Source organism: Mustela erminea, chromosome 9 (genome assembly GCF_009829155.1).
Source record: "Mustela erminea isolate mMusErm1 chromosome 9, mMusErm1.Pri, whole genome shotgun sequence".
Taxonomy (NCBI): Eukaryota; Metazoa; Chordata; class Mammalia; order Carnivora; family Mustelidae; genus Mustela; species Mustela erminea.
This window is the reverse complement of record NC_045622.1, coordinates 41,255,536-41,283,357: the sequence shown is the minus strand read 5'-3', so window position 1 is coordinate 41,283,357 and position 27,822 is coordinate 41,255,536. Positions and strand designations below refer to the sequence as shown.

Below are 27,822 nucleotides of genomic sequence, written 5' to 3'. Positions count from 1 at the left end.
TCTTTCATCTGAACCATGACCTGACTCCTGAGTCTTACCCAAATTCATGGTTTCTGAATTTACAACTTTACGTCGATATTATTGATGACACATTTGCTTCAAAACACTTCTTTTGAGATAGTACCATTTTAAAACATCTTTGAAGTGTTAGTTTTGCAACAAGTTCATCAGCTCCTGCTTCATGTTTATACCTGCCCTGTATCTTCCCAAAGGCACTCCATTAATTCTTTCCATGTGCTTTTGTTCACCGGCTTTCATGGTTGCTTTAAGCGGAGACTTCCAGGAAACGTATTACTACAGGCTTGTTTTTGTAAGGGGAACCTTATGTAGGAGAAACTCCCCTAGGTTGGAATAAGTGTCAATAAGCATGTTATTTGGCTACTCTCAGACCTAGGGTACCAGTTGTCCTCTCTTCTACAATTTGAAATTGTCATGCTTTGTATAATTCAAGTGTTGTATTTTGTTCCCGGTCACACTTTTGTAAAAATCAATGTACTCAAAATGGTGATGCTGGTGACTCAGTACTTCAAGATGATTTCCAATGTTTATAACCTTGAGAAGATACAGACTTGAAATGGGAAGTGCCTGAGAGTTCTCTCTCCAAACCTTCCCTGTTACTATAATGTGGCCTTAAGTGGAACATGGGACATAACAACATGGGACTTAGGAAAGGTCCATCCTGGACACAAGGGACAAAAACCACGAAATGTGGAAAACCTGACTTGTAATCATTGATGCTTTTGAGGGAAGGTCTTGATTAAAGGGAGGAAATGTAAATATTAATAAAGATAAACTTCACTCAATGGAGTGGGGAAGCCAGAAGAAGGAAGCTCACCTACCACTCACCACCAATTGGAGATGCCAACAGGAAGAGATATAACTTGCAAGTAGATACCATTTTACTCCCCAGCAGGAGGAATAAAGGTTTTCTCCTCCCCCAGCAACAGCTCAGCCAATGAAAGGCCACTATACTTTAAACTCCATAGTGTACGCTGATGGACTTTTTTTTTTTTTTTAACAACAGCCCTACCAAATACCTCCGGCTTTCCCCTATAAAAGACCAGCGCTCTGCTTTGTTCTCCCCCTTGCCTGTGGCTTTGCTGTAGCCTGCATGTTTGGAATGGTAATTGTCTGCTATTCTTCAACCATTTTTGTTGGTAAAACAGCATAGTTTTATTTTTAAAGTTAACAACTAGTTCTTTAGGAAACCATTAGGGACACATTTCCTTAGCCACCCATTCCATATTCCCCACAGCAGACTGTCCTGGTTACTGCAGAATCAACATTATGGAAGTTGCCTGCCAACAACAAGTCTCTGTCTCCTCCCCTAGCCGGACTTCCTCTTTCCCTTTAAAGCCCCCTCAGGACCAGAGGGGACTGGAGTTGTTTGCTGTGCTTTGGAGGGCAGTACAGCAGCCCCTGCTTTGCAGAAAGCTGCTGATGGGCAGGTACTCACCCCGTCCCCTGCTGTGCCCTCTGTTTGGCCTGCAGGCTAGAGGCTGGCTCTTTCCCGAACACCAAGCTCCGTCCCCAGGGAGTCATGGCTACGTCCAGGGGCCGTCTCTATCTTTGGATGTACTTGGCTGCAGCGCTGGCATCTTTCCTGGCAGGATTTATGGTCGGTAAGTATGAACCCCTTCTCCCCAGTGCAGGGCTGGCACTTCACCCTATCGAGGCTGGGGAGGAAGGAGAGAAAGCAACCCTGGAGGCTGTGTGGGCTCCCTGAGCTCCCTGCGTGTGGCCAACTCCAGGGATTTCAGCCCAACTGGAAACCGAATGGAATGCATTTTGACCTTTTTAATGAAGTGTGACTGAAATTCAAATTCATTAAAGGTTCAGTGAGCTCAGGATACTTGTCAGGAGCTGTTCGGTCAGAGCTATCATTCCCCACAGGCATGAAAAAGGTGGTTTCATTTACAAGCACTATTAATGAGTCAAAACTAGCAAATAATATGAACAGCAGTGCAAAAATTGCCCTTCCTTCATCATTTACTAAATAAATATTTGTGGAATGTTTCTTGTGTGTCAGACGCTGTACTACGAACTAGATCACCCCAAGGAGAAAAAGAAAGTTAGAGTCCCATGCCTTGGTGTAGGAAAATGAAAAGAGTATCTCCTAAAACTAGTTTTAACCAACTCAAAATTACACAGCATAGCAGAATTTGAAGGATTTCTATACTTAATAGGAATATTTTTGTAAAGCTCACCTTGAGCTATTTCTGAAGTAAGGACAATTTTTGGGCTTCTAATTTTTGTAAAGTCAAAAGCAATTATATAAGTATATGGCAAGTATAGATGCATGAATTATCTCCCCTAGGCTGGTTTATTAAGCCTTTGAAAGAAACTACAACTTCACCGCCCTATCATCAAAGTACACGGTGGAAACTCGTATCTGAGATGAAAGCTGAAAATATCAAATCATTTCTTCGGTAAGTTTGTTTTGATGTTTGGTCTTAAAAATGTTGAAAATATCTCAGAGGGAGAAGCATATTACAACTGGTCATATTCACCTGGGTAATCTTTATGTAAAATTATACCATCTCACATTAATTTATGTAGTTCAGAATGTCCCTTTTAACCACTCAGGGTAAAATGTATCTGAATGTTGCAAAAGTGGGTCTTGGGTCTTTCTTTAACTTCATGTACAGAAAAAGGATCTGGTTGCTTTTTAAAGAGATGTTTCAACTTCATGTAACTTTAGACAGCAACTGAATCTTGTTTCTCCCTTATGCCTGCTTTTAATCAGCAATTTTATTTGAAGGTCATTTTGTCAGGAAGACTTAGATGGTTGTAAACTCAGATTTAAAGGAGGGGAGATTAAAGTTTCAGACTGTCTGCCACAAATTAAACCTTTATGCCACATTGCAAATATAAGTAACACAAACTAGACAAAATGAGAGCAAAAGGATCAGTGCAAATCCACCATCCTCTAAGCATGAAAAAGCGTGACATTTCAGGGAAATGATAATGAACTCCTTAAAGGCAGTCACCATGATGTTTGTTTCTATATTCAGACTCTCTCAAAGGAGGGTCATTAAAAGAAACAAAAATAACAACAAACTCAGCTTTATTGAAGTATAATTTATGTAAAAGGAACTGCATCATATAAAACCTTAAGTTTGACAGTATTGATGGATATATAGTAGACTCAGCAAACCAATTCTTGAGTCAGGATACAGAAATTTTACATCATGCCCTTTGCAGTTTATTCCTGTCATTACCTTTAGCCCTACGCATCAACTATCAGTTTTATGTCATTGAGTTTCTCTGCATTTTTTGAGAATTTTATATAAATGGAATCATACAATATGTACTATTCTGTGTCTGTTTTCTATCATTCAGCTAATAATTTTGGAATTCATCAAGGTTGTTGCACATATCAGTTTATTGCTTTTATTGCTGACTAGTATTCCATTGTATGGATATCTTGTAATGTGCAGTTGTTGGACTTTTGGGTTGTTTTTTATTTTTGATGATGATAAACAAAGCTGCTATGAACATGTGTTTATAAGTTTTTGTGTGGACATACATTTTCATTTCTCTTGGAATGGCTGTATTGGATGATAAGCATTATGTTTAGCTTTTTAAGAGAATGTCAAACAGATTTCAAAAGTGGTAACAGTTTTACACTCCTGTGCACTATGCATGAATGCACCAGCTGCAGCACATCCCGGTCAACACTTAGTTTTGTCTGTTGTTTTAGTTGATTTGCATCTTCCGTATAATGAGTGATGTTAAGCATCATCTCCTATGTTTATTGGACATTTGCCCATTTCAAAAAGCATCTGTTCACATATTTTCCTATTTTATTTATTTATTTATTTAAGATTTTATTTATTTGTTTGACAGACAGAGATCACAAGTAGCCAGAGAGGCAGGCAGAGAGAGAAAGAGGAAGGAAGCAGGCTTCCCGCTGAGCAGAGAGCCCAATGCGGGAATTGATCCCAGGACCCTGAGATCATGACCTGAGCAGAAGGCAGGGGCTTTAACCCAGGCACCCCCTATTTTCCTATTTTAAATTGTTTTCTTATTGAGTTGTAGGAGTTCTTTATTTATTCTGAGTACAATTCCTTTGTCGGACATGTATTGTGAATATTTTATTCTGTTCTTTGGCTGGACTTTTTTGTTAGTGGAGTTTTTGAAGTGCAGAAATTTTTAATTTTGGTAAAGTCCAGTTGACCAAGTTTTGATTTTCTTTCTTTCTTTTTTTTTTTTTTTTAAGATTTTATTTATTTATTTGCCAGAGAGAGAGAGCGAGCACACAAGCGGGAGGAGCGGCAGGCTGAGGGAGAAGCAGACTCCACACTGAGCGAGGAGAGTGATGTGGGACTTGATCCCAGGATCCTGGGATCATGACTTGAGCTGAAGGCAGACCCTTAACCAACTGAGCCACCCAGGCGCCCCAATTTTTGTTTTTTTGTTTCATAGTCTATGTTCTATCTCACTTTGGCTATTAGAAGTATGAAGATTTCCTTCTATGTTTTCTTTTAGATTTTTTTTTTTAGAAGTTTTATAACTGTAGCTTGTATTTAGGTCATTGGTCTACTTCAAGTTAATTTTTGTGTATGATATGGTGTAAGAGTTGAAATATTCAATTATTTCTGCAACACTTGTTGAAAAACATTTATTTCCATATTTTATTGCTTTGGCATATTTGTCCAAAGTTACTTGACCATATATGTGTGGCCTGGTTTTGGATTTTTACGTTTTCTTTTATTGATCCATAGATCTCAACACTACATACTGCTGGCTAGTGTAGCTTAATAATAAGTCTGAGAATCCAGGGGAGTTAATCCTATAAACTTTTATTCTCAAAAATTGCTTTGACTACTTTGGGCCATTTGTATTCTACATTAATTTTAGAATCATCTTCTGAATTCCTACAAAAAACCTGGAATTTTTAATAAACTCTTTTACTAAACTCTTTTACTCAACTCTATAGATAAATTTGGAAGACAAGTAACATCTTTAAAATATAGAGTCTGCCAGTCTCTTTTTTTATTTGTCATGGGGGGGGTACTATAGTTTAACTTTTCAACCATGGAGGGACATTTACGATTAGTTTTTGGATATTATGATTAATGTTGCTATTCACATTTATGTACAGGTTTTACATAAGCATAGGTTTTCATTTCTGTGGCATAAATGCCCAAGGATTAAAAACTGCTAAGTTGTGGGCGCCTGGGTGGCTCAGTGGGTTAAGCCGCTGCCTTTGGCTCAGGTCATGATCTCGGGGTCCTGGGATCGAGTCCCGCATTGGGCTCTCTGCTCAGCAGGGAGCCTGCTTCCCTCTCTCTCTCTGCCTGCCTTTCCATCTACTTGTGATTTCTCTCTGTCAAATAAATACATAAAATCTTTAAAAAAAAAACTGCTAAGTTGTATGGTAAATACATTTTTAGTTTTAGAAGAGTTTGCCTGCTTTCCAGTATAAGTGTATTGTTTAGTGTTTTCCATTGACATCATTTTTTTAATTTTACCCCTTCTCACAGGTGCATAGTGATACCTCATTATGGTTTTAAACTGTAGTCCCCTAATAATTAATGATATTGAACATCATTTTATGTGTTTATTCATCATTTGTATACTCTCTTCAGTGAAATGTCTGTTCATGTCTTTGACCTATTTTCTATTTGGATAGTTTTATTTGTTTTTTTTCCTCTTGAGATTTGAGAGTTCTTTATATTTTCTAGATAAGTCTTTTGTCAGCTTTGTGGTATTCAAATATTTTCCCCCTCTCTGTTATTTGTCTCTTCATGTCTTTAACAGAGTTATTTGTAGATTAGAAGTTTTAAATTTTAATGAGGTCCAGTTTATTGCTTTTTCCTTTTATGGATCATGCATTTGGGTTCATATCTAAGAACGCTTAGACTAGATCTCTTTTCCCCTCTCTCCCCTCCACCCTGAAACTTTATAGTTTACATTTTACATGAATTTTGTGATTCATTTAATTTTTGCATAAGACATAATGTGAGGCTGTGGTGCATTATTTTGCCTGTAGATGTCCAATTGCTTTGGCATTATTTGTTGAAAGGCTATTCTTCTATTTAATTGCTTTTCACCTTTGTCAAAGATCGGTGGGCATATTTGTGTGAGTCTATTTCTGGCTTCTCTATTCTGCTCTGTTAATCTGTGTGTCATCTCTCTGCACGTACCACATAGCCTTGATTGTTGAAACCATATAGTAAGGCTTAGTAATGTGTAGAATGATTCCTCTCATCTTGTTTTTCTAAACAATTGTTTTAGCTATTCCATATCCTTTTCCTTTTCATATAAAATATAGACTAAACATATTTACATCTCTGTGGGATTTTGAAAGTATTTGTCTTAATCTTATAGAACAATTCAGGGTACTTGACATTTTTCCTATGTCCAGTCTTCTAATCCATAAACATAGTCTGTTCAGTTATTTAGATCTCCTTTGTTTGCTTTTATAACATTTTGTAATTTTATAGGATGCAGATTCTGGATATGTACTATTCAATTTACATCCAAGTATTTCGTTTTCATTGGAGTGGTTGTAAGTCATATTGTGTATAATTTCAGTTTCTATGTGTTTGTTGTTAATATATAGAAATACTGTTGATTTTTGTGTTGATTTTGTATCCTGTGGCTTGTTTAAATTCACGTCTTTAGGAGTTTCTGGTTGATTCATTGGGATTTTCATGCCATCTTCAAATAGGTACACTTTTATTTCTATCTTTCTAAACTGTATGCATTTTACACTTGGGTTTTTCTGTTTGTCTGATTTTTGTTTGTCTTGTTCTTATTGTGCTGACTGAAATTCCAGTAGTATGTTGAATAGGAATGAGAGTGAGTATCTTTTGTTGTTGTTATTTCTAAGATTAGGGGGAAAACATTCAGAATTTCTTGATTAAGTATGATAATGTTCATAGATTTGTTGTAGGGGACCTATGTGTCTCAGTTGACTGAGCATCTGACTCTTGACTTTGGCTCAGGTCATGATCTTGGGGTCCTGGGGTTGAGCTCTGGTGGGCGTGGGACTCCATGCTCAGTGGGGAATCTGCGTGGGAGTCTCCCTCTTCCTCTTTCTCTCTCCCTCCCTCCATCTCTCCCTCTCTCTACCCGTTTCCGCACCTGTGCTCTCTCTCTCTCCCTTTCAAATAAATAAAAATCTTAAAAAAATTAAAAATTTGTTGTAGATGTTCTTTATCAAGTTAAGAAAACTCCCCTCTATTCCAAGATTGCTAAGCATTTTCTTTTATCCTGAATGGATATTGATATTGTCAAAAGATTATTTTTCCACATCAGTTTCTATGATCATGATTTTTTTTCTTTATCTGGTTTGGAATCTAGTTATTCCTTTACTGATTTTAGGGACATTGGAATCAAATTATATCAAGAAAGGAGTCACAATCTCCAGGAGTATGAAAATGCATATCTTTCCCCATTAATTATGTAAATCTCTGCTTTATATATTATGAAGACCATTGACTAGGCATATACATGTTAATGTTAGTTTTTTTTTTTTTTAAGATTTATTTATTCATTTATTTGACAGACTGAGATCACAAGTAGGCAGAGAGGCAGATAGAGAGGGGGAAGCAGGCTCCTGGCTGTGCAGAGAGATGTGAGGCTCTATTCCAGGACCCTGCGATCACAACCTGAGCCAAAGGCAGAGGCTTTAACCCACTGAGCCACCCGGGTCCCCCTGTTGTTAGGTCTTTAAGACAGACTTTTTTATCTTTATGAAACATCCTTATCTTTGGTAATCGCTATCTTTAAGTCTATTTTATTTGGTAGAAATATTGTCACATCAGCCTCCTTACACTTATGTATACATCGTATATCTTCTTCCATCTACTTTTAATCCATTATTTTCTTCAGAACTTTTCTGTTCACTGTAGAAAATAAGACAATAATTATATAAAGTAGAAATTAAATATCTCAAACCCCACTCTTTTTTAATGTATACAAAATAACTTCTGTCTATAAACACAATACTTTTAAAAAATATGCTAAGATATTAAATATCCATAACCTGTAGATTTCATTTAATGATATAGAAAGGGAAAGCTTAATAGGAGAAGATGCTGGAGGAGTCCTCGTGGGTGATAAGTAGCTTGCTTTCTCTTGTGGAAAAGGAGAATGAAAGAAGTGGTAACAGGGAGACTGAGGTAGATGGGACAACATTTATGTCTCAGAGAAGACCTTGTGCAAAGGTAATAGATGGCCACTGCAGGAGGAAAAGGAGTCTACCAAATGCCGTGGGGCAGAGATTTTTTTTTTTTTTTAAGGGTGGAGAATTTTATATGGAGAGTGGTGGGAAATGAAAATGGAAAGGTGGAAGGGTGGCTCAGATAAAAAAGGGCCCAATATGCTATGCTTGAATGTGAACTTTATAAAAACTCACGATATAGAGAGCCATACAAGGAGTTCAGGCAATTGAATAATATCAGATGAATGATTTCAAATTATCACTATTTCTCAAGGTCAGACAACTATGACTTTCATATTTTAGTCCCAGCATTTAATGACTGACATTATGAGGAAATTATTTAACTATCCTCTCAGTTCCCTTACTTGCAAAATGAGGACAGTGGGAGAAGGGTTGTGAAGGCTGCACGAGGTAACCCAGGTGAAAGTGCCTGGTCGCATGCCTGGGATGTAGTAAGTTCTCAGCAAACGTCTGGTTTCCTTTACTGCCTATCTTGTTTTGGTTGTGTCCTGGTTGGCTAAAAAAACCAATTTATAAAAGTATTCTCTTACTGAAGGGGTGGTGGGGTGGAGAAAGGTGATAAATTATTTTTAAAATATTATTTACCTTCATGTAAAATCAGCCTATATAAAAACAATTTTTGTGAGGTCCCTTAAATGCTGCAACCCATTTATACACAGAACCAAGAGAACATTGCCCTAATTCAGTTCAACAAACCTGTTGTATAATATCTGAATAATCGGCAGCAACTAAGCAGTAGGCAACATAAAAATAAAAAGGTGTGGACTTTTAACTTGAATGAGATCAATAAAAAACAATAAATACAACAACAGTGGAAGTGTACAGTTTAGACTGCCCCGCTGGTCTCTGGCAAACATTATGAACTGCCCTCCCCCCTCTAACACCCAAAGTCTCCCCGCTTACTGATGATCAGCAGGAAGGAGCACCATTCGTATGGAGGCCTGATCTTCTCCCAAGGTGCTTTCTCATACTGCTGACTGCCTGTGTTTACCGTGTTTACCATGGCATATGTTCTTTTCCGGGGGATCATGTTGTGAATATTGTATTTAAACACAATTTTTAAAATGGAATACCTAGAAATTGATATCATTAGCTTTTTAAAAAATCTTTGAGGTAGAAATGATAATACCTAAAGGATGAGTGATGCATCTAGAATAGTACTGAGGCATATTGTCTGAATATAGTCTTTAATTCCCACTTGTATCTTGTTTTCATTGTAGTTCTTTTACAAAGCTCCCTCATCTGGCAGGAACAGAACAAAATTTACTTCTTGCCAAGAAAATCCAAACCCAGTGGAAGAAATTTGGACTGGATTCAGCCAAGTTGGTTCATTATGATGTTCTCCTATCCTACCCTAATGAGACAAATGCCAACTATATATCAATCATGGATGAACATGGAATTGAGGTGATGTGCAATTGTTGGTACTTCTTGTGGTTTATAATCCCTGTTGTTCATGTGAATTGGGATGTAGAGTCAAGTAAAAATAGAAATTGGCTAATAGTGCAGTGGAGCTCATATTTTTTGGAAAACTGATAAGTTGCAAACTAATGATTCAGTGTCTACTATATATTAGGCACAGTGCTAAGTTTTAAAGATGGAATGAAGCCTAGGAACAGGATTCTTTTTACATTAAGTAAGTCAAGGCAGTTGTTGGAACACATCATTTTAAATCAATAAGGTGAGTGTTATGAAGAATATGTTTTGGGATCTTTACACAGAAAAGATTCACCTAGCCCAGTCTGGGACTTAGAGAAGGTTTCCTGAAAGAAAACCTTTCTGATATAAGAGTCATGAAAGATCCTAAGGAGTTAACCACATGAAAAAGCAAAGTAGGGGGCAGGCACTTGGATGACTCAGTTGGTTAAGCCTCTGCCTTTGGCTCAGGTCCTGATCTCAGGTTCCTGCTTCCCCGCCTCTCTCTGCCTGTCTTTTTGCCTCCTTATGATCTCTCTGTGTCAAATAAATAAATCTTAAAAAAAAGAAAAAGCAAAGTAGAAGAATCCAGGCAGAAGAGAAAATAATGGCAAAGGTTTGGAGACCCGTAACTAACTTAGTATTACTGGGGAACTTAAAAATTTTCTGTATTTCAAAAATGTAAAGTACACATTGGGCCACAGTAGGAGATAAACCAGTATATATATTTTGGGGGCAGGTCACAGAATGGCTTATACATTGTCCTAAGGGGCTTAGAATTCAGCTTCAGTCAATGGAAACCATTGACAAGTCCTAAGCAATGGAAGGATGTGACAAGAGAGGCATTATTTAGATAGTTTGGGTCATCTGCAGGTTAGACCTTGATAGACAAGGAGTTCAAATTGGAGTCTTATGAGAACAGTTGGGTGAAAGATGATGAAGCCCTGAATCAGGATGTTAGTAGAAATGAGGAAGAGGGATGATCTAAGAAATAGTTAGGTGGCAATACTAGTGGAAATTCATTCGTGATTGCCTGGAGTAAGGAGATGAAGACAGAGTTCAGGATGACTCTGAAGTATCTGTGGCATGGGCGGCTGCTAGTGATGCTACTAGTAATAGCAAAGAAAGACAAAAAGCAACAGGCCCGGGGTGAAGGATGAGAAATTCAAAGTCGGACGTGTTGAGTCTGGACATCCAAGCTGAAATAATCATCCGGCCCTTGTGTTGGTGGTGATGTCCATATATAAATGTACATAAGTATACATATCTGGAAAGGTGGACATTATAAGCGTACGGACTATGGATAAAATTTGGGGAGTCAGTGAAATCTGATGACAAGAGAGTATAAAATGAGGCAGATCATAGACTGGGGATAAAACACAGGAAATATTTAAATGCATTTGAAAGAAAAGGAGTCCAACAAAGAAAGTTGTAAAGGAATCATTGGAAAAAGAGGAGAATCCTGGGGGTGCCACCTTCACAGCCCTGTTTTTATATGGTAACTCCTAGTCACCTGAGATTGCGTGCATTTGTTGAAGTTGCTACTGCTTTGAAGGCGGTAAGAACAATAAAGCTCTTGCTCATTGTTGCCAGTGGAATTTACCTGATCAGTTACTGAACCTACTGTCAGAATGTTTAGTCTTAAGTGTACACTTGGGGGCATTATTCTTTAATAAAAATCAGGAATATTTTTTTCCAACTTCATGTATTTCAATTTTTGCTAGGTTTTCAATACCTCCTACCTTGAGCCGCCACCTGATGGATATGAGAATGTTACAAATGTTGTTCCACCATATAACGCTTTCTCAGCCCAAGGCATGCCAGAGGTAAAAGGACTTTTTACTTAACTCTTTAAGCCTTCTTTTGTTATTTAAAGCATCTGTAAAGGACTAGAACAAAGGAGATTAGGTAAATCATACTTGCTGATCCATACTTAAAGATTCAGTGCTACAAACACACTTTCTAAAAATAATTTAAGGGGTGCCTGGGTGGCTCAGTGGTTAAAGCCTCTCTGCCTTTGGCTCAGGTCATGATCCCAGGGTCCTAGGATCGAGCCCCCGCATCGGGCTCTCTGCTCAGCTGCCTCTCTCTCTACCTGCCTCTCTGCCTACTTGTGATCTCCGTCTGTCAAATAAATAAATAAAATCTTTAAAAAATAATAATTTAAGAATAAGAAAAAACAAATACATAAAAATCATAGCCTTGTGAAGCAGATGCCACTGTGAAATAACAAGCTGCTGAACACATCTTTAATTTGGTAATGTCAGTAGATGTTTCCACAAGCTATTTTCCTTTGTTCATAGTCTGATTTTGTTACAGGTTTATAGATCATACCACACAAGTGGTATTTAAAAATGAAACATGGGATTTCTTTTTTTTTTTTTTAAATCTCCTTTGTTTCACCTACCACCCACCTTTCTCCCTTCTGGCAACCCTCTGTTTGTTCTCTGTATTTTGAAGTCTGTTTATTTAGATTCAGCATGTAAGTAAAATCATATTTGTCTTTCTCTGACTGACTTCTCTTAGCATAATATCCTTTAGGTCTATCCATGTAGTTGCAAATGGCAAGATCTCATTTTTTTTTCTGGGTAAGTATGTGCACATGTACACAACTCAGTTCTTCCTTATCCGTCAATAGACACTTTGGTAAAGAATGATGCAGTAAACATTAGGGTGCCTATATATTTTTTTGAATTAGTGTTTTTGCATTCTGTGGGTAAGTACCCAGTAGCAGAATTACTGGATCCTATGGTATTTCTATTTTTAAGTTTTTGAGGAACTTCCACACTGTTTTCTACAGTGATCACACCAATTTACATTTCCACTAACATAATGCAAGGATTTTTTCTTCTCTACATCTTTGCCAGCACCTGTTATTTCTTGTCTTTTAGATACAAGCCATTCTGACCCACGTGAGGTGATATTTAATTGTGATTTTGATTTGTGTTTCCTTGATGATTACTAATGTCGAGACTGTTTTCATGTGTCTGTAGCCCATCTGTATATGTTCTTTAGAAAATTGTTCATTTCAGTCTTTTGCCTATTTTAATCAGATTATGGGTGTATATATGTATTTTCTGGTATTGGGCTGTATGAGGTCTTTATATAGTTTGGATATTAACCCCTTATTGGATATATCATTTGCAACTATCTTTCCCCTCTTTAGTTATGTTTGTGGTTTTCTTTACTATGTGAAATCTTTTTATTTTGCTGAAGTCCCAATTGTTTATTTTTGCTTTTGTTTCCCTTGCCCAAGGAGACATATCTAGAAAAAATGTTGTTAAGGCTGAAGTCAAAGAAATTACTCTCCTGTGTTTTCTTTTAGGGGTTTTATGGCTTCAGGACTCCTCTTTAGGGCTTTAATCCATGTTTATTTCTGTGGCTGGTGTAAGAAAGTATCTTGATTTCATTCTTTCACATATAGCTGTCCAATTTTCCTAGTACGATTTATTGTAGAGACTGTCTTTTCCTCACTGTATTTTCTTTCCTCCTTTGTCATAGATTAATTGATTGTGTAAGTGTGGGCTTACTTATGGACATTATTCTGGTCCACTGATCTAGGTCTGTTGTCATGCCAGTACTATGCTGCTTTGATGACTAGAGCTTTGTAGTCTGTCTTGAAATTGGGATTGTGATAACCTCCAGCTTTGTTCTTTCTCATGCGTCCTTTGGCTATTGGAAGTCTTTGGTGGTTCCATACACATTTTAGTATCATTTTTCATAGTCCTATGACAAAGGCTGTTGGTATTTTGATAGGGATTGTGTGGAATCTGTAGATTGCTTTGGGTGGTATGGACACTTTAATGATATTAAATAAATTCCACTCTGTGAGCATGGCATATTTATTTATTTATTTATCTATGCCTTCTTCAATTTCTTTTCTCAGTATTTTTTAATACAGGTCTTTCAGCTCCTTGGTTAAGTTATTCCTAGGCATTTTATTATTATTTTATGATTGTTTAAAACACAGCTGGGATTTTTAAATGATCTCTATTTCCTTTGGTTCAGTACCTGCTGATAATCTCTTCAAAACAGAACACACTGTTTAAAGTGTTACATATTCGCATTTTTTTCTACCTTTTGAAGTATTGAAATATTTTCTAAAAACATACAGAATTAGCACATACCAGTTTTTTAGGCCCAATCTAGGAAAGATAATTTTTGATGATGTGGTATTGTGGATCAAACTTATTCATTGGTTTTCCTTTTAATTATAGCAGTAACCTATATATTTTTAAATTTTTTCTTTTCCTTATAGGGAGATCTTATATATGTGAACTATGCTCGTACTGAAGATTTTTTCAAACTGGAGAGAGAGATGAACATCAATTGCAGTGGAAAGATTGTTATTGCAAGATATGGAAAAATCTTCAGAGGAAATAAAGTATTGTATCACCTCCTTTTCTAGAGAGAAGAGGATTGTGTATATCCTCTAAATGTAAATGATCAGCTTGCATCATGTTTTCCAGAATTACCTCAATTTATATGTATTTAAAAAATCTTCCTATTGGTCATGGTTGCATGGGAAATCTTGCTGTTGTTGTTGTTTTAAGATTTTATTTCTTTATTTGACAGAGAGAAATCATAAGTAGGCAGAGAGGCAGGCAAAGAGAGGAAGGGAAGCAGGCTCCCCGCTGAGCAGAGAGCCGATAAGGGGCTCAATCCCAGGACTCTGGGACAATGACCCAGGAAATCTTGTTTTTATGTTACCTCATACATCTAGAAAGGGAAATTACTTTTATTACAGCAACAAAATTTGCTTTTTAAATTTTTTTGAGGGAAATTTTATGTAAACTGAAAATGAAAGCTCCCCTACATGACCCATTTTATTTGCCCACATGTGATCAATCTTCACAGCTTTTCTTAGACCTAATTCTGTGACATATGAATATAAATATCTTTTTTATATGCTGATTTTACAAATATTATACATTTTTTACAAAGATGCCATCATATACTATATTTAACTTTATTGTCTCACTCAGCAATAATATATAGGTACTCCTCCACATCAAAACACTGAGTGTTGTTGTATAATGTGTGATTAAGACTAGAGGACTCTAGATTATATCCATACACCATAGATTCTGGTCTAGTCTAGGCTCCCTGTTCTATTGATCTTTTACTGTGAGCAAGTTACTTATATTTCTTTGTCAGTGTTTCCTTATACATAAAGTGGGAATGCTAATAATAGCACTGATCTCCTAGAATCCTTATAAAGATTAAATGACTTTATGTTTGGAAGCACTTATGATAGTGCCTGGTACTTAATTGGTAGTTAATTCTATAGAGCTGCTTCCTAAGTAAATATGTTGTTATTTTGGATGGGTGCATAATACTTTGTAGAAGTGATAAGCAGTGTAACCATTCCTATGTTGACAGATGTTTGGCTTGAATTTATTACTATTAAAAATAATTCCATTGTGAACATCTTTGTCCATACCCACTTGAATATTTATATGAAGATTTTTGTAGTATGGATTCCTAGCAATTTAATAGCCAAGTCAACATGTATATTCTTTCAAAATTTTGGAAGGCATCATCTAATTGCCCTTCAAAAAAGTTGTGACAGATTGTTCTCCCATTCATATTGTAGAATGTTTTCTGAATATTGAAGTGTGTTTTAGTTAGCCAAAGCTGATTGTTATCTATCTTTCACTACAATATTTCTGGTAATGGAGACTTCAGAATCTTGCTGGAAAGATTTTCCTATTTGTGGTTAGTTTACATTGTTAGAAAATGTTTACAAAATACAGTCAGCAATTTTTCACACACTCTGTATAGAACTTTAGTTCTACAAGTATTTCTGTGCTGTGCCAGGCTTTGGAGGGTGGGTAGTTAAAAGTGAACAAGACATGGTCCCTTTTCTAAAAACATCCTCAGTCTAGCAAGAGAAAAAGTTATCTTAAAGGTATTTTAAAATACAATGATCCATCCTATCACAGAAATATGTACAAAATAGAAGAGGTAGAAAGAAGGGAGTCATTAATTTTGCAGTTTTGGCCACAATAGGAATGTTTCACAGAAGAGAGAGGAGCTTGCTTGGAGTCGTTAAAATAAATGAGAGCTCTTAGTTCCCCCAGGAGAGAAACTGTAATTAAGGCATAAAGAACTGAATGTGTAGCAGCATCATAAAAAGCAGTGTCTCCAATTCCTTACATTATTAAATTGATTTTCTCTTAGACGAATTAATCATCTGCCAGTTCTCCATTATGGATTGCACATTGCCCCTGCAGGTTAAAAATGCCATGTTAGCAGGAGCCGTAGGAATCATCTTGTACTCAGATCCAGCGGACTACTTTGCCCCTGCAGTACAGCCTTATCCTAAAGGATGGAACCTTCCTGGAACTGCAGTGCAGAGAGGGAATGTGTTAAATTTGAATGGTGCTGGTGACCCACTCACTCCAGGCTATCCGGCTAAAGGTAACCATGAATGGGCCTGCCCTGGTTCACCCATTTTTGCAAAAATACTACTTGCCCTTAGTGAAGACCTAAAAGCGAACATCTATTGAATACCCTTCAAACTGCATACAGTTACAATATTTTGGATTACTATAGCTAAGAATTAAAAAAACACATTTCCCATGTATTACTTTTGTTTCATATTTTCATGAGGTGTGCACATGGAGGGGGAAGCGTCAGTTGGATTTCTCTCTACTTTTAGCAGAGGTGCAGAAACACAGACCCCCATACCCAAAGTAATACTACTTTTACCAAACTAGAACTTTGGTTTTCTGAATTGCTTGGTGATACTATCCTTCTCTAGCTATCATACATTTGTATTATTATTATTATTATTATTATTTTTTTTTTTTGAATACCTGTCAGTTTTGGGGTGTTGTCAAAACTTTTCACATTTCACATGTTAAAACGTCCGTGTAACTGCCTTCACAATTAAGATAATAAACATATTCATTACCCAAAAGTTTTCACTCCTCTCTTTGTAATGCTTTCCTCCAAACCCTTCCTACCCACTTCCTGCCCGTCCCTAGGCACTACTGATCTGCATTCTGTCGGTTTAATTGTTTTAAAAACCATCCATGTTGCTGTCTCTGTCAGTAGTTGATTCCTTTTTATGCCAAGTATTTCCTTGAATGGAGACACTGCAGTTTGTTGTTATTTACTTGTTGATGGACATTTGGATCATTTTTTTAGTTTGGGGACTCATATATAAACCTCTATAACAGTTGTATACAAGCCTTCATATTTACATATGCTTTTATTTCTTCTGGGTAAATATATAGAAATTTGAACGACAGGATAATATGAGAGATGCGTATTTAAATTTCAGAGGGATTTTCGAATTGTTTTCCGAAGCGGTTGTACCTTTTACATTCTAGCAGCAGTGCGGGAGTGTTGCAGTTGCTGTATCCTTGCTACCTTTAGTTTGGTCAGTCGTTTTCATTTTACATTCTAATAGGTATGCTAAACCTTCAAGTTACATTTTTTTCAAAGTTTTGGGGGCTATTCTAGGTCCTTTCCATGTGAATTTTAGAACCAGTTTATTAATTTCCACTGAAAAGTTTCCTGGGAATTTGACTGAGACTGAATTAAATCTGTAGGTCAATTTGGGGAGAATCGACATCTTAAAAAAATAATGAATATTTTGATCTGTGCACGTGGCACGATTCTGTTTACTTAGTCACTCTTTATCTCTGCCTGTTTGCAGTTTCACTGTATGGACTGTGCACATCTTTCTCATTTACCCATATGTGTTTCCTACTTGTATGCTTTTTAATAATATATTTGAAATTTCTATTTCCCTATGTTCAGTGCTAGTAAGTAGAAATAACTTAATTTGTAGAAGAAATACATCAATCTTGTATCCTGCAAACTTGTTGAACTTACTAAATAGTTCTAGTAGGTTTCTATAGATACCATCAGTTTTTACATAGACGACCATGTTTTCTGCAAGTATGTTTTTTTTTTCCCAGTCTGGAGGCCTTTTACTTTTTAAAATGTGTTTGCCTTGGTATACTGGCTAGTATGTCTTATACATTCCTGGAAAAAGGTGTCTTCGGCTATAGGTTTTATTTTAGATTCTTTTTGTCAGATTGGGGGAGTTTACTTCTAATGGACTAAGAGCTTTTGTTTTAGCACATTTATCTAGGACTGTATAATGAATTTTGTCAAATGCTTTTACTGAGTCTTGAGATGATAGTAAGTTGTTACGTTACTTTCATTAAATTATACTAATAGATTTTTGGACGTTAACCCAACCCTCCCAACCTAGGATAAACTCTACTTGGTCACAATGATGAAGTCCCAGAACCTAAGTCAGGTTCAGTGGGGTGAGATTTGGAGCTGACGACTAAAGAAAGAATTCTTAAGCGTCACTGGTGCAAAAGGTGGTTTATTAAAGCACAGGGACAGGACCTGTGGGCAGGAAGAGCTGCTGCCCCGGGTTGTGAGGGTCGGCATGTTATATACCTTGCGGTTGGGGGAATGTGAGGAGAAGGGATGGGAGGTTTCAACAGAGTTCTCACATGCTAGGGAGGGCCTACAAGGTGCGGGGCGGGGGGGCCTTGCCCTTATGGCCTGGTCAATGTCGTCTTTAGGTCAGGCACTAACATCAAGATAGTTGGGAGATTCTTGGTGGGGTATTATGATCCTGCTGCCATTTACATTCCCTTCTACCTCAGCCTCCTCCAGTTTATGGTGGGAGGGAGACATTAGGGCTTCAGGAACCAAGAGTTATTTGCCTCTGGAAATTTGTGCTATTGATAAGGTAACCTCCCTGTTTAGGTCTCTAGGACATCTGTAGAGCAAGGGAGATTCCTGTTCTGCAGGATTGCGATCCCTGCAAGTTAACTGTTTATCATTTTATGGCGGTCAGGGGTGCCTGAGGAATGCCACACATATGGAGGGGAGCGGGTGAAGAGGGGGTGCAAGGCGCCAGCTTCTGTTCTGTCCTCAGCCAGCCTCCTGCTCCCTCATCAACAATGCACTATCCTTTCACGTGCTTTGGTATATTGTTGAGTTTAAAATTTTGTTACGCGTATCTCCTTTTATTCATGAAGGATATTGGCCTGTAGATTGATTTTCTTGTACATGTTGGTCTTATTTTGGTATCAGAGTAATGTTGGCCTTATGCGCTGAGTTGGAAACTATTTCATCTTCATTGTTTTGTAAGAGTTCCGAGAGATTTTGGCCTATAAACATTTGGTAGAATTCCCTAGAAAATCTTGGCCTGCAATTTTGTTTGTAGGCATGTTCTTAACTACAAATTCCATTTTAAAACAGGTATATGGCTATTCAGGTTGTCCATTTATTGTTGAGTGAACTTCGGTAGTTTATGTCTTCAACATATTTAGTCCATTTCATCCAAATTAAACTTGATAGACTTGTTCATAATATTCTCTTGCTGTGTGTGTGCGGGTGTGTGTGCATACACACGTGCATGTGCCGGCACGAGAATGAGATTCTCTTCTTTATTCCTGGTCATGGCAACTTTCTCCCTCCCTCCCTTCCTCCCTTCCCCTAAACTGTCTTGCTGAAGATTTATGAGTTTTATTGATCTTCTCAAAGAATCTGCTTGGATTTTATTCATAATTGCTACCATTTTTCTGTTTCCTATTTCTTATATTTCTGCTCTGATGTTTATTATGTTCTTTCCCTGCTTATTTCTGCTTCATTTTTTTTTCTTCCTATTTTCTACAGGTGGAACCTTGCTGTCATTTGATTGGAATCTTTCTTTGTTTCTAAGCTAGGTGTTTTAGTGCTATACAACTATTTTGGCTGAAAGCCAAAGTCCCAAGGAGGTTGTAATTCTGACAGTACTTTTTAGTCTTCCTTTAAAGAGAATGTTGTATTACCATTTGAATAAGATCTTTATCATTCCCAAGATCTCATAAATTCCCTTTAATTTTTTTTTTTCAGTTATACCTAGTTTCAAAATTTGGGACATAATTTCCAGGCAACTAGTTAACTGAAGCTTCCCTAAGAAGGATTCAAGAGATCCCTGAAGAAATAAAATATTCTTGTAAAATTCAAGAGATTTACATGCCATGTCAAAACAAATTTGGAAATTTATAATCCCCGCAGTTGATTTTACATTAAAATTTGAATGATTTAATTTCTTACTGTTGAATTAAATAGGTCATATTAGATAAAACAATCAGTTTTTTGGGGGAATTTTAAATTTTGATATAATTTCAAACATGTAGTAAATCTGATATAATTTTAACCATGTAGTAAATATAGTAATAAAAGACATTTCTTTATACCCCTTGCCCAGATTTTTCAGATGTTTTCATTTTATACAATTTCTGCAGAGTACACCTTTAGACTTGATGTCAAAGAAGGAGTGGGAATTCCCAAGATCCCTGTGCATCCTATTGGGTATAATGATGCAGAAATATTACTACGGTATGATTTTCTAATTGGATATGATATTTAAGATGTTTTATACTAATGTGTCCATTTTCTTGTCTAAAACCAATGTAATCTAATTATGTTAAAAGTAAAGTCTGTTTGCATACCCGAAACCAATGTTATATGTCACTTATACCTCAAAAACATTTTTTAAAAATTAAGGAAACAAAGTAGGAAAATACTTCCTGAAGTAGGAATAACAGAGTACACCAAGAAATGGCAAGAAACCATTAGTCTCTTACAAGAGAAAGTATCAAGTGCAAAACTGTGTCCAAGATAAAAATACTGACTGGAGATTTTTCAAATAGTTGGATTTTCTTTGATATTCATTTGATGTTTCTACTTGACTTGTATTTTAAAAATATTACAGGGCCCACTACTTATTAGATTTGTGAACTTGGACCAATTACTTAATCTTTCTCTGGTTCAATTTGCTTATCTGTGAATGAGCACAGTAATTGTTTCTCCCTGATAGGGTAATTATGAGGAGGAGATGAGACCAATGCAAGTGTGTAAAGTATCTAGAGTATAGTAAACATTTAAGTAATGTTTGCTAATGTTGCATTCTGTCACTGATTTTTTTTTTTAAAGATTTTATTTATTTATTTGACAGAGAGAGAGATCACAAGTAGGCAGAGAGTCAGGCAGAGAGAGAGAGAGAAGCAGGCTCCCCACTGAGCAAAGAGCCCAACGCGGGGCTCGATCCCAGGACACTGAGATCATGACCTGAGCTGAAGGCAGCAGCCCAATCCACTGAGCCACCCAGGCGCCCTGTCACTGATATTCTTTCACAAATTTCCAGCTTTTGTTTTTTAGATGTCTGTACCAATAAAATTTAATAATTGCTAGGTAATCACCAGCTTCCCTAGAAATTAATTTCTTCTCCTTTACATAGTCATGAATTTCTTATTTTCACTATTTCTTAGATCTAACACTTCCCTACATAAAGTCAAAAATAAGGAAGCTGATGCTTCTCATTTCCACTCCCTATTTTTTTTTTTCTAAGCCCTCTTACCATAAACATATTAAATACTTCATATATTTCAATTTTGGCTCTCTTGATAAAATGTAAGTTCCACCAAAAAAGGGAATATTAATAGTACTTGGCTCAATAAATATTTGTTAAATGTATGAATGAAATATCACATTATCAGCCTCCATGATTTCTTCTAAGAAATTATGATGCTCAGCTTTTTTCTGTTACTTTTATTTTCTCTCAACAGCCACATGGGAGGAATTGCTGTACCTGATGACAGCTGGAAGGGAAGTCTTAATGTGGATTATAACATTGGGCCTGGCTTTGCAGGGCATGATTCCTTCAGGTAATTTTATATTACTTTAATAGACTGGAATAGTTTTCTATGTTTAATGGAAAAATGTCAAGGTAACTTCTTCCAGGTATATTTTGCTTGTCTTTTTCTCATTTTTCATAACGAACAACTGCTCATTTTATTTCACTTAAGAAGTACTTACAGAATGATGTCCTGAATTCTTCTTCCAATAGAGAGATCACAACATTTGTATTATAAAGTCTTAAACATGACTACATTTGAGTTCAGATTTAACATTTTAACTGCCTTTTTTATCCAAAATTTTAAAACAATGTTTCAGATAACCCAGTATTTTAAATGTATAACATTTTCCCTTAAGTTACCTTAAGGGAAGGAGTAAAAGAGAAGAGAGAAAGGAGCTCACGTTGATTGATCACTTGCTGTGCAGTAAGTTAAAATAGGTAAACAGGGAACTGTTGTAAGGCTCAATGCGTTAGCATTGGCCCTGTTGGAGAGAAGTGATCCCAGAATATTTATTCATTGAGCTTGTAAGTTTCCCACTAGATCAAGGCAGGCAGGAAATGCTAGCTGGAGAGATCAGCTTGTGTAGAGATCAATTTGGTAAGATTTAGAACTTTAAGTAGTTTGATTTGCCTGTGGGAGAAAGGGAAATTTAACACTGATAAATCAGTGTTTTGGTTAAGTCTTTTGATTAAGCCCAAATCAGTCAATCAGTCTTGTTTGCTGTAACTTTACATTAACCGTGCAAACTTGGATTCTTACTAATTTTTTTAGTTAAGAATGTTTTTCCAGCACTTTTAAAGTATTAGGAGTTAACTCCTTTTATTTTAAAGGAATTTTAGGAATACTGTAAGTGCTTATTTATCTCTATAACTGAGAACAAAGAGTTACTTTAATATAGAAGTTTTTTATATACAGTAGCAAGAAAACCTAACATACAGAGTGAAAGATAAAGGCCTTTCTGATTTAGAAATGAAACATAATGACACAGAGAACAGAGAAAACATATGGCTTCAGTTCTGTAATTTCAGTTCAGGAGTAAATTCAGAAGCATACAAATCCCTTGGTCTAGATATCAAAATGTTCTCCTTCACCATGGGCACAAAATTCCTAATTGATTTGAGCTCAAAATGGACAAATACACAAATAAAAATCTCTTGTTCACCAAAAAGAGCTTTTAATAATCTATTAGCCCATTTATAGAGATTCTGTCATTTTTCACCCAGATGAACTGTCCAGATTATCATTTCTCACCCAGAAGAGCTCTTGATAATTAATCCATTTACAGAGATTACCAAGTGACAAGACATAAAACCAAATTCCTAACCATTGCTGCCACCAATAGGGAATAATTCACCTGCCATAAGCAAACCAGAAATACAAAACATAAAATCAGTAGGAAAGATAGTATAAAGTTAGAAGTCCACAGAAAGAGAGACAAACCAAGAAATAGACTCTTAATGACAGAGAACAAACTGATGACTACTAGAGGGAAGGCAGGTGGAGGGGATGGGTGTAATAGGTGGTGGGGAGAATAAGAGTATACCTACCATGATGAACACTGAGTAAAGTATAGAACTTCTGAATCACTATATTGTATACCTAAAACTAATACAACACTGTATGTTAACTGTATTGGTGTTGACATTAAACATTTCCTAATTAAAAAGAGATACAGAGTCAGCAGAGTGAAAATTCTGTCACTGCTTTGGTTTAACCTCAGAGCCAAAAGAAGACATGTCTGGGTTTAAGCTACCCATACCTGGTTCTACAAGGTGAATCCATTGTACATCTCAGTGGGACTTCAAAAAATGAACAAATGGTGATTTTTTAAAGTAAAACCATGTTTTTCCTACAAATATAAAATGAACATGTGTCAAAAATTTCATTTAATTCATTAAATAGTAAGGGAACCACAAAGGAATTAAAATTTGTTCAAAGGAGAATTCAATGATGATACCAAAAATATCAGCACATCAAGAATGCTGAAATGGAAGTACTTAATAGCAGAAAACTAGCTTCTTCTACCTTGAAGGAATCCATTATTCACTAGACAGATTGTATATTTCAGTGGATGTGGAATTTCCACAAGTTAATCTTGATCTCTATGGAGTTGTGAAATAGTCTAGTCAAAGACAGTGATAGGCAGAGGTAACTGATGGATGAGCTAAGGCGTTTCTCACTTTTTCCTAACTGGAGTGTATTCATTCATTTTACAAATATTTATTGAGTATTTACTGTAACCCAGGCACTATTCTGCATACTGGGAATTCAGCAGTGAACAAAACAGACAAAATTCCTTCCCTGTGGGAGAGTTCATGTTGTTTGGAACATGATGAGTTTGAAGTGATAACAGGACCAACAGATCCTTTTTTAAAAACTTTTCGAGTCATTAATTCTAGAAACTAGAAAGACAGAAGTATTGCATATGTGGTTGAGCTCCTCTGAGGATCTGAACAGATAATCTATTCATTTAATGACATAATATCAATGATTCAGGGTTTCTTACTGATAAATCTTAGGCTTATTTTTAGAAATATGCTAGAAATCTTTTTGCTTCTTTGCTATTAATTTTTATCTCTCAGCAAAATAAATCCTTAATGTCTTAAAATATAAAAAATACCATTAGTTTTTCTCCAAAGGCACTTTATTGAATATCACACGATTTAAATATGCATTCAGAAGCAAAATATGCTTGGAAAAATCAGTACAGGTTCTGACCACCTCTTAGTTCTTCCACTCATAAATAACCACAAATTAGAAACTGCTGGGCGCCCTCTCTTCCACCGCCCGCCTCCCACATAGATAAAGATTCGTTTTGTTTCCTTGTGAAAATAAGACAGTATTTTCCCATGTCATTTTGGATTCATAGAATGCGAATGACTTTTTTTTTTTCTATTTTAGCCTGACTATATTTTCCCTTTAATTTGGTTAATTGTATTTCATGGGTATTTAAAAGGCTGGCCCAAATCAGAATCAACAGTGATGGATGGATAGAAAGTTTCATTATATAGTTGTCTGGTACATTTTAGCAGGTGCTTTCCCAAATTCCCATTTCCTTCCTGAATTTCCCATTGCTTTTTGGCAGTACTCAGCCAGCTATTTACTTAACAATTACTGACATTCTGCTTCAACAATCTTGCACCAGCAGGCATTAACGTAAATACAAAGACACAATTTAAAAATGCTTCTCTCTCCCTTAAGACATAACTGGCTGCCTTCCTTATTTTTGCACTTTATACAGTGTTTTTAAAAATTTTAGAATGAATACCCAAAACATTTTGAATAAGAGTATTTTGGACTTTAAATATCAACAATATAGCTATGAGGGATGAACAATAAAAATGTCAGTTTTTAAAATCTGACTTTAAGCATGCATAAGTACTTAAGAGTAAAATGCATTAGCCATTTACACATTGCACATAACAAGTGTTAATGATTATTGAATTAGTTTGTGGATATATGGGAATTCATTGTCCTATTATATAATTATCTGTAATTTTGAGATTTTTCATAATAAAATGGTGGAACAAAACTGTTAGATGTAATAATTTATATAAAGTAATTTATTCCCTTTGAAATCCTAGGAAGGTTAGAATGCATGTTCATAACACCAATAAAATTACAAGGATTTACAATGTAATTGGAACGATCAGAGGATCTGTGGAACCTGGTGAGTCTGAATATTTTTAAACACTTCATTTTTACAAAGATTACAAGAGTAAGAGAAAATAAACTTCAGTCAATAATTGATTTTCTTCTCTGATGTGAAACAGCTACATTTGAAAAAAAAAAATTGTACAATGCTAAAAGAAACCCCTATCTTATAGTGTTGATTTTTTTTCCTATGGAGGAAACTCAACCAAAAGGAAGTTTAAGTTAAAAACTTAAATCGCAGGCGCCTGGGTGACTCAATTGGTTGAGTGACTGCATTCAGCTCAGGTCAGGATCCTGGAATTCTGGGATAGAGTCTGCATCCAGCTCCTTGCCTAGCAGGGGGTTTGTTTCTTCCTCTGACCTTCCCCCTCTCATGCTTGCTCTCTCCGTGTCTCTCTCTCAAGTAAACAAATAAATAAATAAATAAAATCTTAAAAAAAAAAAAACCTAAATCACAACTATTTGTAATATATTGAAAAATTGTAGTTCTTCTGAACACATTATTTTCCAGACAGGTATGTTATTCTAGGAGGTCATCGGGACTCCTGGGTGTTTGGAGCTATTGACCCAACCAGTGGAGCTGCTGTTTTGCAAGAAATTGTCCAGAGTTTCGGAAAACTCATGAGCGGAGGTAAATGATGTTTCTTTGGTTGGTGATGACAAAAAGTGACTCACTTAACTGTCCTCTGTTTTTAGATAGGTGTACCTAATTAATGCATGTTAACAATGATTGCAGGCTGGAGACCGAGAAGAACTATCATTTTTGCCAGCTGGGATGCAGAAGAGTTTGGGCTGCTGGGGTCCACAGAATGGGCTGAGGTGAATATGACTACAGGCTTTTGTTATTTTCTTGGTCAGCAGGGAAACAAATACATGTATCTCAGGATAAGCACAGATCCCATTTGAGAAATAGTTTGCTTTTATTTTCACATTAGTTTGGCAAAGCAGAATAACCTCTAAATTACTGGGCCAAAACCAAATTTATTCTTTTCAAAGCATTTTGGTTTCCATTTGCATTTGTTTTGTGAATAAGTAAAATTTGTAAGCTCAGAGAATAAACAAAACTAGCAAGCTTTTCTGACGAGAGGACTGACCTATGTAAAATGGATACAGATCCTTGGAGTTAATTTTCAAGTTTTTAAGTTTTCTTGGAGTTCTACTTAGGAAAAACCTATGATATTCTTGCTTAAGAGAACTAAGGTGACTGTACTTGGGTTGTAATTTTACACTTGTAGATTCCATATAAATTGCAACCATAGCTATATTTCACCATTCTACAAAAGATTATGCTTGATTGTTGAGTAGAAGATAATTTTGTAAATTGTCTTTATAATTTTAGATATTTATTTTTTTCTAAAGGTATGATTGATTTTTATGTTACACTGCCTCCTAATGCTTTAAGTGTCTCTCCTATGCCCCCTTCTTTCATCTTCTTCCCTTAGCCTTCCTATCGAGTAACTAAGTTCTTTAATGTACAAGGTAAGGAAATGCATTTTGTAAAGACATGTGCACTATATAAGCACATAGTCCCCCAGCACCATGCATTTATCTTTTATGAGCTGAGATTTTATAGCATTGTTTTAAAGCATGTCATACACTTCTTATCTAGTTTTTAAAATAAATTCCTCCTGACTCATTTCCTCTTTAAATGATAATGTGAATGAAATAAGTATGGAAGTAAAATCAAACAGTTTCTTGTCTCCTGTCACTTATCCTTATATTCAGTTGACACTGCAAAGTTTTATCATCACATCGGTAATTATGAATATGCATTTTAGAAGTAGACTATTTAGAGAAATCAAATTTCCTTTTAGAAAAGCAAATTCTTTTGAGTGCATGAATATATAAATAGATGTCCCCGTTTCTCTAAATTTAGCAGCTTAAAGTACAATCTAAGATATAAAGTAATAAACATACTTTGCAGTAATTTAATAAATGTGGGTTAGGGACAGTTTCAACACTTTCCAATATTCAACAGCATACTTTCTTTAAATATAGTTAAGGAATCTTCTTTATTTCTACTAAAAATATGTTGCAATGGAAACTCTGACTTTGTATCTGTAATACAGGCAACTGCCATCCAGCCATTGTGGGCAAGTGTAGATGGGGAACAGTCCTCATTTGTGCCCGTAACCACTCACAGCTTTTTTTTTTTTTTATTGTAATATATTTTTTCTTAAATTTAAGTATAGTTGGCAATGTTGTATTAATGTACAAATTGTGGGTTGACAATCTTATACATTATGCAGCTACCATAATATGTGTAGTTACCATCTATCATATAAAGTTCTATTATTGACTATGCTGTACTTTGCATCTTCATGACTTATTACTGAAAATTTGCACTTATTAATTTCTACACCTATTTTGCCCATCTTTCCACTGCCCTCCCTTCTGGCAACCACCAGTTCTCTGTGTTAGCTTTGGTTTGTTCAACAAATATCCCACTTGATCATGATAATTCGTCCTATTAATGTATTGTTGAATTGGGTTTCATAATATTTTGTTGGGAATTTCTGAGTCTGTGTTCATCAGGGATATTAGCCTATTATTATTATTTTTTTTTTTTAGTGTCTTTATCTCATTTTGGTATTGGGGTAAAGCTCGCTTTATAGAATGAATTGGAAGCTTTATTTCCTCTTCTGTGTTTTGGAATAGTTTGAGAAAGAGAGGTATTAACTCTTCATAAATATTTGGTAAAAGTCATCTGTGAAGCCACTGGGCCTGGACTTTTGTTCGTTGGGAGTTTTTTGATTATGGATTCAATTTTGTTACAAGTAATTGGTCCACTTAGATTTTCTATTTCTTCCTGATTCAGTTTTGGAAGATTGTATGTTTCTATAATCTTATGTTTCTTCTAGACCGTCCAGTTTGTTGGTGTATAAT

At 35.9% G+C, this 27,822-nt stretch overlaps 1 protein-coding gene across 3 annotated transcripts in view; it reads left to right on the top strand.

Moving 5' to 3' along the window:
- The first annotated feature begins 1,008 nt into the window (after positions 1 to 1,008).
- Positions 1,009 to 27,822, top strand: part of LOC116598484 (N-acetylated-alpha-linked acidic dipeptidase 2) — a 53,442-nt gene continuing 26,628 nt past the window's right edge. Inside the window, exons 1-11 of one of the 3 annotated variants that reach the window (XR_004289084.1) lie at positions 1,009 to 1,622; positions 2,318 to 2,429; positions 9,418 to 9,604; positions 11,338 to 11,439; positions 13,872 to 13,997; positions 15,850 to 16,036; positions 19,888 to 19,981; positions 21,211 to 21,309; positions 24,867 to 24,952; positions 25,448 to 25,567; positions 25,673 to 25,755. Coding sequence is in view for 2 of the 3 variants with exons in the window: in XM_032357331.1 (XP_032213222.1) it covers positions 1,541 to 1,622; positions 2,318 to 2,429; positions 9,418 to 9,604; positions 11,338 to 11,439; positions 13,872 to 13,997; positions 15,850 to 16,036; positions 19,888 to 19,981; positions 21,211 to 21,309; positions 24,867 to 24,952; positions 25,448 to 25,567; positions 25,673 to 25,755 (1,278 nt within the window). In the remaining variant the exon portion in view is untranslated. Of the gene's footprint in view, positions 1,623 to 2,317; positions 2,430 to 9,417; positions 9,605 to 11,337; positions 11,440 to 13,871; positions 13,998 to 15,849; positions 16,037 to 19,850; positions 19,982 to 21,210; positions 21,310 to 24,866; positions 24,953 to 25,447; positions 25,568 to 25,672; positions 25,756 to 27,822 lie in introns of those variants that run through there. The other 2 variants (XM_032357331.1, XM_032357332.1) reach the window with 2 other exon arrangements.